This window comes from Pelophylax lessonae (assembly GCF_965119305.1).
Source record: "Pelophylax lessonae genome assembly, chromosome: 4".
NCBI lineage: Eukaryota > Metazoa > Chordata > Amphibia > Anura > Ranidae > Pelophylax > Pelophylax lessonae.
Window position 1 is genome coordinate 144871263 of NC_138771.1, and position 18542 is coordinate 144889804.

Here is an 18542-nt window from a genome sequence, read left to right on the forward strand (position 1 = left end):
TGAAGAGAATTGTTACTTTTGGCAAAACATCTGTTACCCTGGTCATCTAGCATAGTATACAGATTCACAGCTTTTTCAGGTTGACCCTTGGGGTATACAAAAACTAAGCATATTTTGCCACAGGATTTGTCACAGGATCCTACTTCACAGACAAATGTAGAAGAAAATTGGAGTATGAGGCACTGTTTGGTGTGTTCTCACCACCATGTTTTGCCTTAGGAGGATTACCTGTAGACAGAGTGGGACTGTCTTGAATTGGATGAAGAGCTTGCATGTTATTATCACAGCCCCATTCTATGCACCTAATAGTAACCTTACAGTCTTTAGCATGGTGTTCTGTGGAAGTGCAGCATTTGAAGCAAACCCCAAATTTCTTTAAATGCTCTTTGCATTTTTGCAAGAGTTTCTTTCTGAAGCCAATACATGTCCTAAGCAGGTATGGTTTGTTGTGTATGGGGCATTGTCAATTTGGGTTCTTGACTTTCCTGTTCTGATCAGTATTTTCAGACACTGTAGTAGGTGTTTATCAGTTCTTTACACAGACACTGGACCTCTGTGATCTCTGTGTGAAATGTATGAACTTACAGACTTTGGAGAAGGTGGACATAGAAGGTTGGACTCCTCAAAAGAGAAACTTGGATCATTCTTAGTATCTGCAATTTTAATGAACTCAACAAAGTAGGAAAAGGTAGGTAAAGAAACCTGTCATTCAGCTGCTCTACTGGCCATTTATAGAACCTGATTCATTGTGGGATTGTGGGCAGAAGGGGGCAAGAGGGAGGTACATCTTTTCTGTGTAGCAGAAGCAGAAACCTGCAGGTAATAGGAAGCATACCATAAGGCTTAACTAATATGTATGATGCTGTACAGTGTACAGAGTAGGTACATTTAGTTTGGCTCCTCTGTGGGCAGAGGAGCTGGGGTTAATTTGTTTGTGTTTGGTTGTGCAGAACTCCAAGGCCAGGGCCTCTATTACCTCCACCTGGCTTCTAGAACTTGCTGGATAGTTCTGGAACTTAGAGGGTGTAGAAATAGAGGCTAAATCTTGAATTTTTATTGAACCTCAATCAATTCCTGGGTAGGCAAGGCCCAGAAGGTGGGAAGATAGACCATGCATGTTCAGAAGCCTGGCAGTGGCAGTGCAAAGTTCGGGGTCCAGTCGTCTGGGGGGCACCCCTGTGCCAGCCTCAACTAGGCTTAGCTGAAGCTACCCTTTAGTCAAGATTTTGGCCTGTATAGTAGGAAGCCTGTGGAGCAGCCTCTTCAACCTCAGGATTCACCAAAGAGGGACTGTGTGAGTAACTTCTTTTCATCATACCCCAAGCCTGGAAAGAGGGAGAGGGGCAGCAAGGTGCAATAATTTGCATGCTCATAACCAAGGGACCGCTTAATGCTAGTTCATAGCCATCAAAGCCATCCTACACCTCTAGCCAGGGTTCAAAGCAGCCAGGTGCAATAGTATTTATCTAAGGAGCAGCATCTGCATTCTTCAGTTGGAACTTTTTGTTGTCAGTTCTGCTGGGCCATTTATCCTACGAAAGGACAGCATTTTTTACATTAATACCTAGCAGCCAGAGAGATTAGCAAGTCCTCAAATATTTCTTATTCGAGTTTTATAGTTCCAGGCACCCCATACCTCCCCATTTCCCATCCAAGTTTAAACCCTAAATAAACAAAAACAAAATAAAAATCCCCTGGACTGATTCTTTAGTCTGGGAGAAAGCTGTAAATTCCTGTTGCCTGGCTGTGTGTAAAGGGAAGGCCCAAAAATTCAGCGGCTTAGCGCTACATTGTTTTATCGCAAAAAAACATATTTCCTACATTTCAGCCATATGAGAATGGGGTGTTGGCATTGGAAGCCTGGTTTAATATTGAAGATTGTTTGGACAACGGGCTGGCAGCTTCTGCTCACCAAGGGGCCTCTTTGGGCTGTGACTGGAATGAACCTCTTGGCACCGGCTGCATGCAAATATGTGGCTTCTCGTGGGTTTGCCTTGGTGCTAAGCGGACACATATTTGCGTGCTAGGATGCAAATACAGCTGTGCCGAGAGCATGCACTCCCGGCACAGTTAGTGGCGTCTAACAGGAAAGCTCCTGGTCACTCCTAGTGATCGGAAGCTTTCCGATCATGTGACTGCCGTGACAGCCAATCATGGCGGTCACATCATCATAAACCCCGCCTACTGGCATCCTATACTCCTAATGGGCCAGGAGGTGCTGGCTCCATGGGATTAATAGGACCACAATTGTGGCTGCCAAAACCAGTTACCAACAAGCATTAAAGCCCCACAAATATGAAAGTACCAGTTTCAGTTCATGTCTACATATATAATTTGTCTCCTAAAAAGCTGGAGGGAGGGGGCATGGGTTGATCCACAAAAGCTTTAGTTTTCTGTACATTTTATAGATTTGAATAAATTCATATCTGGACATTAACATCAACAGTGTAGCACTTACATTTTAGTCCTTTCCACTCCAGTTGTATATGAAAAGGGTTACATTGCCAAAGTGAACCAAGGGGCTCAACGATAGTTTACTGTACACAGTACAGTGGTATCTGTGTAGGCTTTGTCTTCTGATGAAAGTTGCATTTAATGGAGAAGTATATGGTGTATATATTCCTGAGTAATACAGTATGTGATGGTGACTTCCTAATAAGACGTTTGTGTTGAACTGGCAGATGCTAATGGCTTTGCCATCTCAGAACAGATTGGTGATATTAGATATTACCAAAATAAAATTATATAAAAGCAGGGTAATTGGCGGCAGAAAAAAAGTAAAACAATGAACTGTTCTGCTGATAGTATATGTTACCAGAGATTCTTGACCTTTATTTATGTTAAATAGGAAATTCTTAACTTTATTTAAACTAGCACAATATGATATAATACATTTGATTCCAAAAGGCATTTTTTTCAGTTAAAACTGTGCAAACATTCGTTTGGCACTCCAAAAACATGTTCTGCAATTCTAGGTTCCTCACACACAGGTAGTTAAAATACAAAACTAGATTTTTTTTTTCCACAAATCGTTGTAGCTTAGTTGGTCAACTTTAATACTTAATAGTCAAACATTGCAAAAGTGCACAGCATGCCTTCATCATTTTGGGGAATCTTGTAAAGGACTGTGAAATGTGAACTGCATATAAATGAATTTGAAGAAGAAGTCCAATCTAACACTAAAATTGCTACATCTATAGACATCCACGATCTAACACTAACCTATATAACCCTGTAAAAAAGAAATCAGTATACCTACCTTGTTTGAAGCCGCTCTGGTCCAGTCTCCAGCAGTGGAAGCTCTGCAGAGGACACAGCAGCTGTGAAATAAATGGGAAGTGACGTCACCCATAGAGTTACTATAGGGCTTCCATTGTCGGTTGCTTTCTCTGCACCTGCCTCCACAGCGATGCCAGGGCTGAAAGATCAGTGTGGGAATGGGTTGGATCAGCCTCAGAAAAGGTATGTATACTGATTTCTTCTTTACAGGGTTAAATAGGTTAGTGTTAGATTGTGAATGTCTATAGATGTAGCGATTTTGGTGTTAGGCTGGACTTCAAAGATGGAGACATAATAAAACTTATCCTATGACCTTCCAGAGGACCACACACCATGGTGCATGTCTGAGTTGTTGCATTGTACTGTGTTGTAGAGCTATCACAAAGAGAATGACATCACAGTATGTCTTTAGAGTGGGGAAATGCAGACAGAGCCATCCTCTTTTCTGAAGGTAGGTCTGTGCTGGTAGACTTTGCTGCTTAATCTACTACATCCACAATCAATGGAGCCACATATTCGGAGTGTCTGATTCCAAAAGAAAAATTAGGGGCTTGAGGCCGAGACAAGACCACCTGAAGAGAAAAGACAAATGTCAAGCACACTTAACATCTCCTTCTACAATCCAGCAATGAGCACATACACATGATCCTAAATATTGTAAATCATTTAGATTGCAATTGCAGTACAGCGCTAAAGTTTTCTATTTCTTTTTGAATGCCGTTGTCACCTTTGTGTATTTTATATTCCGCTGAAAATATACCAGGAAAACAACATCTGTTGCTATAAATCCTTATAGTATTTAACATATATATTTTTTTTGTGTATGTGGATCTAATGTTGGTTAAGAAAAAAACAAACTGCAGAAAAAGATGCAACACAAAAAGGTCTGTCTGACCTGGCACTAAAGCAAATAAGGAAAACTGTTGCTTAAAAGAAACTTGTAGGATTAAAATATATGGCAGCTGCCATTCCTTAAACTCGCCATACAATAAACAATTTTCTTGTTCAATTTCCTTTAGGTTTACCTTCAACTATGTAGTACAAGGACCTGCCTAGTTGCATACAAATTGAAAATGTTAAGGTTTGACCTCATATTATATGGTTTTGGTAAATCTAAAAGAAAGCTGTACAAGAAAATGGTATAACATATGGCCAGCCTAAGACATAGGGTCAGGTATCATATGAAGTTTGACAGTTGATGGCCTATTCATTGCTTGTTGTCATACTGTTTCCTGTATATAAGTGGCAGTTTTTAAGTTTAGACATTTGTCAGACAGCAACTGTTAAGCTGATTACACACTATACAATTTTCTTTAGATTTTTTTCCTTTAGATTTACCAAAACCATATAATGAGGTCAGACCTAAAGACTTTCAATTTGTATGCAAACAGGCAGGTCCTTGCACTAGATAGTTGAAGGTAAATCTAAAGGAAATCTATCAGACCCCATTCACACTGGGGCGACGCTACTTGCCGGGGCGACCTCACAGGTCGCGGTGCGCAGCTTGCACCGCGACCTCGGAGCGGCCGGCACGGACTTCATATCCTTGAAGTCAATGCAGGTCACCCCAAAGAAGCTCCGGACCCTTTTTCTAAGTCGGAGCGACTTGTGTCGCTCCTATTAGAACGGGTCCACAGCTACTCTATGGCAGGCGACCTACGGCGACCTGTCAGGCGACCAGGTCGCCCCAGTGTGAACGGAGTCTTAACAAATGTTGTATAGTGTGTATCCAGCTTTAGGCTGTAGATGACTTCTGACTCCTAACACAAGGTACTAAGTCAGACACAAGTTACTATGACAGACCCTGACAAAGCTAAATAAAGGGAAAATAAAAACTCCATAAGTAACTATGTGGTTATAATAATTAGACAGAATAATCAGATTCCATTTCGTAGGCTCCTTTGACATAGGTGGCCAGAGGGTAGAAAAACTGGCATATTTTTTTACCTATATATTCAGGCTCTTAATCTTTCTGTTTATATGAGTAGTAAGATTAGAAAAGGATAAACACATCTGATTAGGAAAAGAATCATGTATGCGAGAGAAGAAACTTATAATAGATATGACAGCATTGCTAAGATGATGTGTCCTATAAGTGTTGTAACACTTGAGAATGTCCAAATGAACAAAACACATCTGAGTGGAGTCTGGTGACGTTACCAATACAACGGATGTAGTTCCTGTTAACCTTTTTTTAACAATGCTAGTGGAAGACACAACTGGAGAATGAAATACAGACAGGCTGCTGGGAAGGAAGGGGAGGACATAGGAAACTATACCTGCTGTTGCTGGATTCTTGTATACTGTATAGTGCTAATGGGCACTTATGACATATGAGTGCAATTTTATAGATAATTTTGTAGCACCGTCTTAGGTAGTATGCTAGGATGTAAATAGTTACTTAACAGGAAAGCTACATTTGTTCAGCTAGGGAGTCCTCTGTGTTTTACAATGCTGCTGTAGCTGTATTGACTCCTCTGTATCCAGGCAACCTTGGAATGGGTGAATAGGAGAGACTGATGCAGATCAGTAGCCTGAATATGAATGCCATCTCAGCCAATTGCAGGCATAGGGGCTCCTATGCATGCTGGGAAGGGTATTTATATTTGGTGGGACACACAGGAAGGGGTCTTTGCCCAGAAAGGAGAGTCCAGCAGAGGAGGGGGCGCTCTGCCCTCCTAAGCACCTGTTGCCATGTGGCCTTGGGTGGGAGGCCTGGAAGTTGGAGTGCTGGCCCAAGTGTTCTGAAGAGCTGACTGAGGGGGAGCCGTCCCTGTGAAGATCTGTCTGGGATCACTGGAGGGTGCTGGAGGATTAGAAGGAGGAAACCATTCGGTCCAGAGGTTTTGTGAGTACAAAAAGAAACAAAGAAAGGACGCACCGACCTAGCGCATTATCCTTATTAATAGGCTTTATTCATGTAACATATAAAATGGCTACTCACAAACATAGGCAAAAAAGATCATATCAAGCTCAGTTGCTCCAATGTCCGGAGTAGTCTATAAATTAGTCCATAATCCGATGAGATGACGGTTGACGCGTTTCGAGGCTCAGCCTCTTCCTCAGAGCCACCTGGTGGCCACTCCGGACGTTGGAGCAACTGAGCTTGATATGATCTTTTTTCGCCTATGTTTGTGAGTAGCTATTTTATATGTTACATGAATAAAGCCTATTAATGAGGATAATGCGCTAGGTCGGTGCGCCCTTTCTTTGTTTCTTTTTGCCTCTAGTATCGTTGGACTACCCCAGTCTGTTTTGGGCAGCAAGACCTTAGCCATCTGAGACGCCAGTTGTGAGTCCCGTGGGGAGTGTGGTCGGGGAGCTTGGATTCTAAGCGCAGGAGAAGGGTGGTATCACCATATTGTTTTGGAGGGGTTTTGTGAGTACAGACTGTAGAGATCTTGGGGCCTGGTTCTTTTGGCTACCCCTTCTGTTCTAGGAAAGTCAGCTACTGGGGTCAGCGGAAAGGGGATACTGGCTAGTGTCCTGAAGAACACTAGTCCGTTATTCTCACAGAGGACTTCCACGGTGCCTCAAGTAGAAGTTCCACAGTTCAGTTAGAGAAGCTGTCCTCAGTGTAATTAGTTGAACCTGGAGTATCTCCCCACATTCCCTTCCCTATCCCAGTTCTCAAAAAAACATCAAAAACAACAAAAAAAACCTAGATTGATTATTGAAGAAATGAGCGGAAGAGTGCACCTGGCTGTGGAAGGAAATGCTGTGTGCCTGGCTGCAAGAGTCCAAAAGGGAGAAGATCCAGGTAATCTATCTAGCTGCTACTTTGGGGGTAGCGCTACATTTTAATAGATTTAAAAATGTTTTTTACACCTACCATTGTATTGAATGTAACTATTAACATGACAGAGGATGTGTTTTGGAAAAAAAAAGAAAGGGGTGTCAGAAGCAGAAATATATAATATATCTTGCAGAGAAAAAAGTGGTAGTCTACAGTCTGGAGAAATTATATCACTATAAAGGAAATAGGCTGGTGAGTGCAGTTTTAATTTTAGGTGGAGGGATCACTGAGTGCAGTAGTAAAGTAAAAGGCACTCAAACCAATATACCAAAAGGCACTCACCAATATATCTAATGATTTTTGGTGAAGATTTGAAACACTGAATATAATTTACAAAGGACTTTGGATTGTACATGTTGAATACTGTATATGATGAATTGTCACAAGGGAAATTGGGTTAAAAGTTTAGAATTTGTTGAAGGGAGTCACTTCTATGTTAGATATATTTTTCTTGTAAATAGGGTTGTACCACAAAAAAGAGCTGCATATTTATTGATATATCTTTTACAGCATCACGCACAATTTAAAATTGCAAGTTTTTCTTAGGATGTACAGCTGATACAGGAATATGATACCATTGTAGCATATTGGTTAATCTCAGTCTGATTAAGAATCTTACCCTTTCTGGGCTGTGGGCTCCTGGTCCTGGTTTTTGTGTGGTGTCTCCAGGCAGGGAGTTTCTGGCGGTCATACTGTACTGTGGAGGTTTATATTTATATGTTGATGGCTCAACAACGCGGTAGGTTCCAGGTCCTGGTGTCTGAGATTGGAGAGGTTACATGGATATTGTTAGTATATAGAAGTCAATATAAATGTAGCGTGAATATAAGAAATATTACAACAGACAGGAAACTAAGACCGCTTACTTTCTGCAGATCTTCATGGAAGCTTCCGATCTTGCTTCGTCCAGTCATAGAGAAGTTTGGTGCTGATGATCTGTTAACAATTTTTGGCCCAAGCACAGATGGAAGCATATATGCTGCTGGACCTAAAATACATAAAGTAAAACTTTTGTGAAAACAGTCCCAAAAAGCACAAGATACGGCCTCAGACAGTAGGTACTGTACTTGTGTCCCAGGCTGGGGCTCCTGTTGTGGTAAAAGGTTTGGCCAAGAGCATGAAAACCTGTACTTTGCGTGTTCTGAAGTTTGGTCAGGAAAAGAATAGGTGAGATCCCAGGCCACCACACTGTCCACTCAATTCAATGTTTTGTCTCAGATGGATCATTAAAAGGCCTCACTCCTTTCCATTGCCCCCTCTTTGATGAACTGGATGAAAAAGTTTAAACATTTAGCCTATTTGGTGGTATACCAGTTGGTGTTTGCATCAGTGATGTTACAGGGATCCTTGGGAGTGTTCTTTGTGCACATAAAATAATTTATTGCCTGGGATCCCCTTCAATACTTAGCAGAATGGGATCCCAGTCAGGATAGACAAAGAAAAGTCCTGTTGCAGGACTATTTCAGACATTACTGGATGCAGTGGCAAGTTACATTTTAAATCCACATGCACTGGTTGGTGGGTTAGGGTCCCAAAGGACCTGAAAAAAAAAACAGTTTCAGGGCAGATAGGTTGCACATCAGTCCTGAAGAGCCTACTACCCCTCAGAACTGGTGGTAAGAAAGATTTGCTGCTCCAGGTGAGATGAGTGAATCTGATGGAACCTCCACATAGGTGCTAGCCCTGGCTTGCCTCCATGAACAATGTCAAGATAAGAAGAAATGGCCGCACATCGCTGGAGTTCCAAATGCCTTTATTGTGATTAAACCTGGACTGGTTGGTGTTTTGTCGTGCCACTTTGGAAATCACAATAAAGGCATTTGGAACTCCAGCGATGTGCGGCCATTTCTTCTTATCTTGACATTGTTCATGGAGGCAAGCCAGGGCTAGCACTCATGTGGAGGAACCCTCAGAACTTGACATCAGTGCTTTGGTAGGGGTACCTCTTATATTGGGGACTATTTCTAAATCACTACTGCAATGCTGATGTCAGGCAGACCGGTATCAGCATGGCTGGGACTGCATGTACAATGCCAACTTATAATGAAAATACCCATTCTTATGGCTGTTGTGATGGGCTGTTAGCATTGGGGACCAGTTTTTTATTAAAAAATAAATAAAATAAAATTAACAGGGCTGAACAAATGGAGCATGACAGCAGCAGATTCACTGATCCCATATTAGCAGCTAAGAATCAGCTAATGTGCTTCAGATATTCTCCAGGTTGAACATATGCCAAGAACACAACTGCTGCATTAAAATGTGGGGACTGATCTGCCTGATCTCTGTGAGTGTAAAACATTTTCCTGTAGAACTGACTGCATGTAATGACCAGTAAAGCAGTCAGGAGTCAAGGTAAGTAGCTGTTTTTCTATGAAGAAAGTAGAAGAAGAAGTAGAATACATTTTAAGGCTGATGACACATGGGCTAATTTTGTCAGTAGCAATCCTACCATTGATAATTTGTCAAAGTGGACAGCAGCAGGATTGCTAAAAGACTGCATGTAGCAGAAACAGCAAGATGTCACTCCTATCGGTAACAGTCAAGATTCAGCAGCCTTTGGGTCAGAGGCAGAGCAACATCTCACTGCATGATGTGAGTACAGAGGGAGCAATTCCATAGGGACACACAGGTAGCCTTTTTAGCGATTGCTAGCGGCAGAACTGCCCAACTGTTCCCCCTTGTCAATTACATGTTCTAACGTGTAACTCCACTAGCAGTAAAGTGGAGAACAGTTAGAAACTCTGCCAAGTGTTTGTTGCTGTATGTAACCAAGTAAAGAAGATTCTCTCTTACTTTCTCACAACATTTTAGTTGTCTCTTGGACAGAAGTGGAGGTGAAATCTCCCAACCAGGACACCTGTTTCAGTGACAAGTGTTAAAAGTGTTTTCTTCTGAGTTGTCTTTGCAATGGTAATCTATATTACATGCTTCAGATATACTGACACCCATTTGCTAGTAGTTATTTTAACTGATATTTTGCATAATTAAATGCCACAAATGTAACACTTACCAGGTGTTTGGTCATTGCTAAACGTCTTTGTTCTTGCTCCTAGTGAATATATTGGAACTGATCTATAAGCAGATTTCCCAGCGCGCTCAGGAGAGTAACTACCTGTTAAAAGACACGCACACACACGAAGGAGAATTTTTAGTACAAAAGCTCAATATTACAAACTGGACGTTTTCCTGCATAAATGTATCTTATCACTTATAATATCACCTGGTCCTGGAGTTCTGAAAGTATTTAGGTCCTTGGGTCTTCCATAGAGTGAATATGCTGGTGTGCCATCTCTGCCTCTCATGGTGATATTTGCTGGCACCAGATACCCTGGTCCCGGTGAACAGTTATCAACAAACTTGAAACGACGACTACCAAAGCTATATGCAGGTGCTCTGTATTTACTGGGATCATGCTGGTTGTAACCTGAAAAGAGATCCATTCTGTAAATGAAAGCTGTTTTAGGGAGAATATTTATTTCACAATCACAGTAACATCATTTCTTCTGAAAAGTACTAAGTGCCACATGCAGATCAGAAAGAGGTGATCTGTTGGTAAAAAATAAACATGTAATGAGTTCTGCAATGATCCTACAATTATCAATTATCAATAAACTGATCTTAACAGCATACTGTATTTGCCCATTTAAGCCCATCAACAATGCTTTTTTTTTTTTTTTAGGACTGCAAGATAAGTAGCCTTAGCCTTAAGAGGCTGAAGAGGACATGGTCAAGTCCAAAAATTATAGGAAAACTGGATTTATGCATATTACTCTAGTTACTTATATCCCTGGGGCTAGTGATTGTGGCAAGGACACATACAGTACTGTGCAAAGGGTTTAGGCAGGTGTGAAGAAATGCTGTAAAGTAAGAATGTTTTCAAAAATTTATATTTTTATTGTTTACTTTTATTCATTTACAAAATGTAAAGTGAGTAAACAGAAGAAAAACCTAAATCAAATCAATGTTTGGTATCACTACCCTTTGGCTTCAAATCAGAATCAATTCAGAGAAAGTCAGATATTTTGTAGAATTAGAGTCTGGCGTATGATTAACCAATTATACCAAGAAGGTGCTAATAAAACTCAATATCATATGTAGGTTTAAACACAGTCATTAACTGAAACAACTGTGTAGCAGGCTTAACACTGGGTGAGGAACAGCCAAACTCTGCTAATAGGGTGAGGTTGTGGAAGACAATCTCATGTCACAGGTCATACACCATGGCAAGATTGAGCACAGCAACAAGACATAATGTAGTTATACTGTATCAGCAAGGTCTCTCCCAGGGGAAGATTTCAAAGCAAACTGGGAGTTCAAGATGTGCTGTTCAAGCTCTTTCAAAAAAGCACAAAGAACTGGGCAACGATGAGGGCCATAGATCCAGTGGTCGGTCAAGGAAACTTAATGCACCAGATGAAAGACACATCATGCTTACATCTCTTTGACATTGAAAAATATCCAGCAGTGCCATCAGCACAGAACTAGCGGAAACAATTGGGACCCATTTACATTTATCTACTGTCTGGAAATGTCTGGAAGGAAATTCTTCATGGAAGAATTACGGCCAAAAAAGCCATAACTCTGGTGGCTAAGCGACTCAACTATGCATGAAAAGATAGAAACTAGCAGCAGGTGCTCTCAATTGATGAGTCCAAATGTGAAATATCTGGCTGTAGTAGGAGGCAGTTTCTTCACTGAATGGCTGGAGAGCAGAACAATGAGTGTCTGCAGGCAACCAAGCATGGTGAAGGTTCCATGCAAGTTTAGGGCTGCATTTCTGCAAACGGAGTTGGAGATTTGGTCAGGATTACTGGTGTCCTCAATGCTGAGAAATACATGCAGATACTTATTCATCATGCCATACCATCAGGGAGGCATGTGATTGGCCCCAAATGTATTCTGCAGCAGCATAACGTCCCCAAACATACAGCCAATGTCATTGAGAACTATCTTCAGCATAAAGAAGGGAAAGGATGGTCTTAAAATCATCGTGTCTGTCTGGGATTACATGAAGAGACAGAAGGATTTAAGGCAGGCTGCATCCACAGAAGATCTGTGGTTAGTTCTCCAAGATGTTTGGAACAACCTACCTACCGAATTTCTTCAAAAACCATGTGCAAGTGTACCTAGAAGAACTGATGATGTTTTGAACGCAAAGGGTGGTCACACCAAATATTGGTTTAGGTTGGACTTCTCTTTTGTTCATTTACTTTCCATTTTGTTTTTGATAAAAATGAACTATTAACACTTCTATTTCTGAAAGCATTCTTAACCATTTGACCTCCAGAAGGTTTTATCCCCTTCGCGACCAGACCATTTTTTGCTATTCAGCAATGTGCTACTTTAACTAGCAGTTGTGCAGTCATGCAATGCTGTACCCAAATGAAATGTATATAATTTTTTTCACACAAGTTGAGTTTTCTTTTGGTGGTATTTGATCACCACCAGGTTTTGTATTTTTTGCTTATAAACAACGAAAGAAGAAGGTGTATATTAATAGGTTTGTGTGAAAATTATAGCGTCTACAATCTATGGTATATAAAATTGAAAGATTGAAAATTGACCTCATTGATCTCATTCCCTTTTTTGGAAAGTTCAATAGAAAGTTCCCCTGAGGAGTGGGACTTTAAAGGACTTGAGTATTGCATAAATATAAACCGTTTATTCAACAAACATAGTACAAAATAGTGAAACAAGAAAAAAATAAAGAAATAAATCATGACATTAAAAAAGTGGCCATAGATTACGTCTCATAAACTAGGAATGGCTGAGATGTCCGAAGGAGACCAGACGCGTTTCGGTCACTCGCCTTTTTCAATGGTCCAGGAGAGACAAATCTCTGAGACCATTGAAAAAGGCGAGTGACCGAAACGCGTCTGGTCTCTTTTGAACATCTCAGCCATTCCTAGTTTATGAGACGTAATCTATGGCCACTTTTTTAATGTCATGATTTATTTCTTTATTTTTTCTTGTTTCACTATTTTGTACTATATTTGTTGAATAAACGGTTTATATTTATGCAATACTCAAGTCCTGGTCATTGCCTTTAAAGTCCCACTCCTCAGGGGAACTTTCTATTGATCTATCATACAGGGATGTTGGCAATTCCCAGGGTAAACACTGAACCCGAATAATCTTTTCCTTTTTGGAAAGTAGACAGCCCAAAGTATTTAGAAAGAGGCATGGTGAGTTTTCTGAAATTGTCATTTTTTGTAAAATTAAGCAATTAAATAAAACTAGTTTTATTTCACAGGTGACATACAGGTACATTGTCTGGTCTGCAGCTGGCGCCTTTTTGGAGTAAAACTATTGTGGTTGGGCAGAGAGTGGTTAATTTACAGCAATTTTTCACACCTACTTAAAACTTCTGCACAGTAATGTAGGCATGTACAAGTGTATTAGAAGAGGAACATTTAGAGGCTAGAAAAATGCACCACTTGCACGTTCAGGTAACACTGAATGCACCGAAACACAGCTGATCACAGATCAAGGTAAAAGGCTAATTACAGTGGCCCTTTACCATGTGATCAGCTGTGTCCAATCACAGCTAATCACATGTAAACAGACTTGCTGGTTATCGACAGTCCTTTTCTGACATGCGCTGTGTCTGTGTGAAGAAAGGAGAGCCGATAACCGGGAAGGCTGTCAGTACATACTTTACACTGATAATCAGTGCCCTGATGATCAGTGCAGCCCCATCATTGCCAATCAGTGCAGCTTATTAGTGCCGCCTGTCAGTACCCATTAGTGCAGCCTGTTAGTGCCTCCCCTCAGTGCCCATCAGTGCAACATCATCAGTGCCCATCAACTCAGCCTCATTAGTGCACATCAGTGAAGAAGGATAAATATTTATTTGCAAAATTTTATAACAGAAACAAAGAAAAATGTTTTTATTTCAAAATGTTCAATGGTGATTAAATACCTCCAAAAGAAAGCTCTATTTGTGTGGAAAAGAAAATGATAAAAATGTCATATAGGTACAGTGTTGCATGTCTGCACAATTGTCATTCAAAGTGCACTGAAAGCTGAAAATTGGCCTGGGCAGGAAGGATGTGAAAGTGCCCGGTATTAAAGTGGTAAATAAATGAAGCCCTTCTTGTAGCTTATTTAGCATATATTTAGCTTGCAACAGATGTAAAATGCGTTAATTGTCTGTCCTAATACAGCACAAGTGAATGCAAAAAAAGGCATTTGCAGTTTCTGCTTTTCTTTCCGTTTTACTATTTAGACAGACACAAAAAAGCAGTTACAAGTTTTTACACTAACAAGGCCCTACTAACCCTGTATAGTTTCAGCATTTACCTGTGTTCCCTGGCAATCCATATTTAGGTCCTGGGCTGCTGTAGAGAGCTGCAATTGGCCCTCGGGGTCTGTGGGGCTTCCAGGGACCAACCTGAACTTCAGCCGTCATAGTGAGCTTATATTCGGGATGTCAGAAACCATACACAAAGATGTTGAGTGACTAAAGAGAAATAACAAATAATTATTAATATACTATACTACAGTGGACAGATACATACAGTAGGTGATTCAGAGGAATTCTAGTTCATTGTATTCATTCTCTTCCTGTAATAATCAAGACTGGTTTCAATCATCAGCCAGTTTTTGACCCATGATTAGGCAGATCAAAAATGGACTACAATGTATCCTGTTGGTTAGCCCATAGGGGTGCGTACAGGGTGTGCCAGGTGTGCCTGGGCACACCCTAATCATCCAGTGTGGTGCAGGTTTCACCTGTGTAGACCCTTGAAATTTCACCAAAGCCCCCCAAAAGGGCTCCTAAAAAAAATAATAAATAATAATATAATAAATATATAAACTACTGACTCCGACCACTGCCCTACTGACACCAATCTTTGCCCTACTAACACTATCCATTGCTCTGCTGGCTGATACCATCTATTGCTCTGCGGACACTGTCAGTATATATACACATGCACACACACGCAAATGTGTTTAAGCTTTGGGTTGCACACCCTAATGCAATAGGCCAGGCATCCCTAAATGGCAGACCGCGTTCTAGGTCCAGCCCGGATCACTGTCCCATCCGACCCGCCTTGGTCCCGCCATTGAGCCATTTTTTTTGCCTCAGCCACTGTCACTGCTGTCAGTATCACAGCAGAGCGGAGAGGCAGGCTAGATAGAGACCGGGAGGCACAGCTGCTTAGGATGGAGGGTGGGAGCAGGAGCTGCTGGAGCTAACGTTTGAAGTTAAGCAGCCGCTGATTGGTTGTTAGGATGCAGGGCAGTCCCAGCAACCAATCACCTAGTGGTTACCTTGAAATTTAACTCCAGCAGCTGCCGATCCAACCCCCCTCCATCCAGGGGCTCTAATGTGAATGGGGGGAGGACAGAACTACAGAGGCTACAAAGTAAATTGGGGGTACAGAGCTGGGGCGTGGTAATGTGAATAGGGGGGCAGAGCTGCAGGCTGTAATGTGAATTAGGGGGGGCAGAGATGCAGGGGCTAAAATGTAAATTGGGGGAACAGAGCTAGGGGGCAGAAATGTGAATAGGGGGGACACAGATGTAATGTAAATTGGGGGTACAGTAATGTGAATAGGGGGCATAGCTGCAGGGGCTGGTATGTAAATTGGGGGGACAGAGGTGGGGGACGGTAATGGGAATAGAGGGGGGAGAGCTTCTATGTAAATTGGGTGGACAGTAATGTGACTGGGGGGGGGTCAGAGCTGCATGGGACTTCAATGTAAATTGGGGGAATAGAGCTGGGGGGGGGCGGTAATGTGCAGAACTGCAATGTAAATTGGGAGGACATAAGAAATAATAATAATAATGTAATAAGAAATGTAAAGATGAAATCAGGGCGGCTAAAATAGAACACGAGAGACATATAGCGGAGGAGAGTAAAAAGAACCCCAAGAAGTTCTTTAAGTATATAAACAGTAAGAAAGCGAGGCCAGAACACATTGGCCCCATAAAAGATGATAAAGGAAATATGGCCACTGAGGACAAAGAAAAGGCGGAAGTGTTAAATAATTTCTTCTCTTCAATCTTCACAAAAGAATCGGGGGGCTACACGAACCCAGCTTGTAAGGCCGAACTAAATAATACACCTCAGGAAGTGCCGCCATGGCTAACAGAGGATAGACTTAGAGCTAAACTAGAGAAACTTAACATAAATAAATCCCCGGGACCGGATGGCTTGCACCCGAGGGTTCTTAATGAACTCAGCCAGGTGATTGCCAGACCATTATTCTTGATCTTTAAGGATAGTTTACAGACGGGTATGGTGCCAGCTGATTGGAAAAAAGCCAACGTGGTACCAATATTTAAGAAGGGGCCGAGATATATCCCGGGTAACTATAGGCCGGTCAGCCTAACATCTGTAGTCTGCAAAATTTTGGAGGGGATGTTAAGGGACCACATACAAGACTTTAGTAATGAAAACGGTATTATAAGTAGTAATCAGCATGGATTTATGAAAAATCGTTCCTGCCAAACCAATCTATTAACCTTCTACGATGAAGTGAGCAGCCACCTAGATAAAGGGAAGCCTGTGGATGTGGTATATCTGGACTTTGCAAAGGCCTTTGACACCGTTCCCCACAAACGATTACTGTTCAAACTAAGGAAGGTAGGTATGGATCATAAGGTGAGTACCTGGATAGAGAACTGGCTCCAGGGGAGAGTACAGAGGGTGGTGATTAATGGGGAGTACTCGGATTGGGCGGGTGTGGAAAGTGGGGTCCCCCAGGGTTCTGTCCTGGGACCAATCCTGTTTAATTTGTTCATAAATGATCTAGAGGAGGGGATATCTAGTACAATCTCAGTATTTGCAGATGATACTAAACTAGGCATGCCAATATCTTCTATGCAGGATGTGGAAACCTTGCAAGCAGACCTGAACAAAATAACGGGGTGGGCAACTACATGGCAGATGAGGTTTAATGTTGATAAATGTAAAGTAATGCACTTGGGGGCCAGAAACCAGAAAGCAAGCTACTCACTAGGGGGGGGGGGGGAACCTCTGGGTGAGTCTCGGATGGAAAAGGACTTGGGGGTACTGGTAGACAACAAGCTTGGCAGTGGCATGCAATGCCAAGCCGCCGCAAGCAAAGCCAACAGAATACTGGGATGTATAAAAAAGGGGATTCACTCCAGAAATAAAGAGATTATTCTCCCACTCTACAAGACTCTGGTCCGGCCACATCTGGAGTATGCTGTCCAGTTCTGGGCACCGGTCCTCAGGAAGGATGTGCTGGAATTGGAGAAAGTCCAGAGAAGGGCAACAAAAATAATTAGGGGAATGGAGGACATCAGCTATGAGGAAAGACTACAAGCACTGAACCTTTTCTCTCTGGAGAAAAGACGATTGAGGGGGGATATGATATCAATGTACAAATACTGTACTGGTGACCCGAGCATAAGGAACAAACTATTCAGAGAAAGGAGATACAATAAGACACATGGCCACTCACTAAAACTTGAGGAAAGGCGGTTCAACCTTAAAGTGCGTAAGGGGTTCTTCACTGTAAGAACGGTAAGGATGTGGAATTCTCTTCCACAAGCAGTCGTATCAGCAGGGAGCATTGATAGTTTAAAAAAACTATTAGATGGACACCTTAAAGACCAAAACATACAGGGGTATACAATGTACGGTTAAAAGCATGTCTTTTTTCAACCTCACTAACTATGTAACTATGTAAGGACAGGAATGTGAATTGGGGGGGGGGGACAGAGCTGCAGGTGCTGCAATGTAAATTGAGGGAACAGAGCTGAGGGAGCGGTAATGTGAATTGGGGGGCAGAGCTGCAGGGGCTGCAATGTAAATTGGGGGGAAAGAGCTGGGGGATAATGTGAATAGGGGTGGTAACGTGAATAGGGGGCAGAGCTTCAAGGGTGGTAATGTAAACAGGGGGCAGAGCTGCAGGGGCTGTAATGTATATTGGGGCGGACAGAGCTGTGGGGGGGCTGTAATGTGAATGGGGGGAAAGAGCTGCAGGAGTTGGGGGGATAATGTGAATAGGGGTGGTAATGTGAATAGGGGGCAGAGCTTCAAGGGTGGTAATGTGAACAGGGGGCAGAGCTTCAAGGGTGGTAATGTGAATAGGGGGCAGAGCTTCAAGGGTGGTAATGTGAATAGGGGGCAGAGCTTCAAGGGTGGTAATGTGAATAGGGGGCAGAGCTTCAAGAGTGGTAATGTGATTAGGGGGCAGAGCTGCAGGGACTGTAATGTATATTGGGGGGGACAGAGCTGTGGGGGGGGCTGTAATGTGAATGGGGGGGACAGAGCTAAGGAAGGTGGTAATGTAATAGGGGGACAGAGTTGCAAGGGCTGTAATGTGAATGGGAGGGGCAGAGCTGCATTGTAAATTATGAGGACAAAGCTGTGGGGGCTGTCATTTGAATGGGTAGGGGGTGGAGCTGCAAGGGCTGCAATGTGAATGAGGGGACAGAGCTATGGGGGGCTGTGATGTAAAGGGGGCAGAGTCACAGGGGGCTG

At 42.2% G+C, this 18542-nt stretch overlaps 1 protein-coding gene across 1 annotated transcript; it reads right to left on the minus strand.

Moving 5' to 3' along the window:
- Positions 1-3560: 3560 nt before the first annotated feature.
- Positions 3561-14507, minus strand: LOC309552397 (ciliary microtubule associated protein 1A). Its single transcript, XM_082253340.1, has 6 exons — positions 14381-14507; positions 10299-10502; positions 10089-10190; positions 7942-8063; positions 7695-7835; positions 3561-3851 (listed from the first exon to the last, which is right to left on the minus strand). Exons 1-6 carry the CDS (start codon positions 14487-14489, stop codon positions 3759-3761), a joined length of 771 nt encoding a protein of 256 aa, XP_082109466.1. The 5' UTR covers positions 14490-14507; the 3' UTR covers positions 3561-3758.
- Positions 14508-18542: the final 4035 nt, after the last annotated feature.

Coding starts and splice junctions, on each gene's coding strand:
- LOC309552397 (XM_082253340.1), bottom strand. CDS start 14,489: ATGACGGCTGAAGTTCAGGTTGGTCCCTGGAAGCCCCACAGACCCCGA. Junction 10,503..14,380: donor TGGATTGCCAGGGAACACAG/GTAAATGCTGAA, acceptor ATCTCTTTTCAG/GTTACAACCAGCATGATCCC. Junction 8,064..10,088: donor TAGCAATGACCAAACACCTG/GTAAGTGTTACA, acceptor TATGTATTTTAG/GTCCAGCAGCATATATGCTT.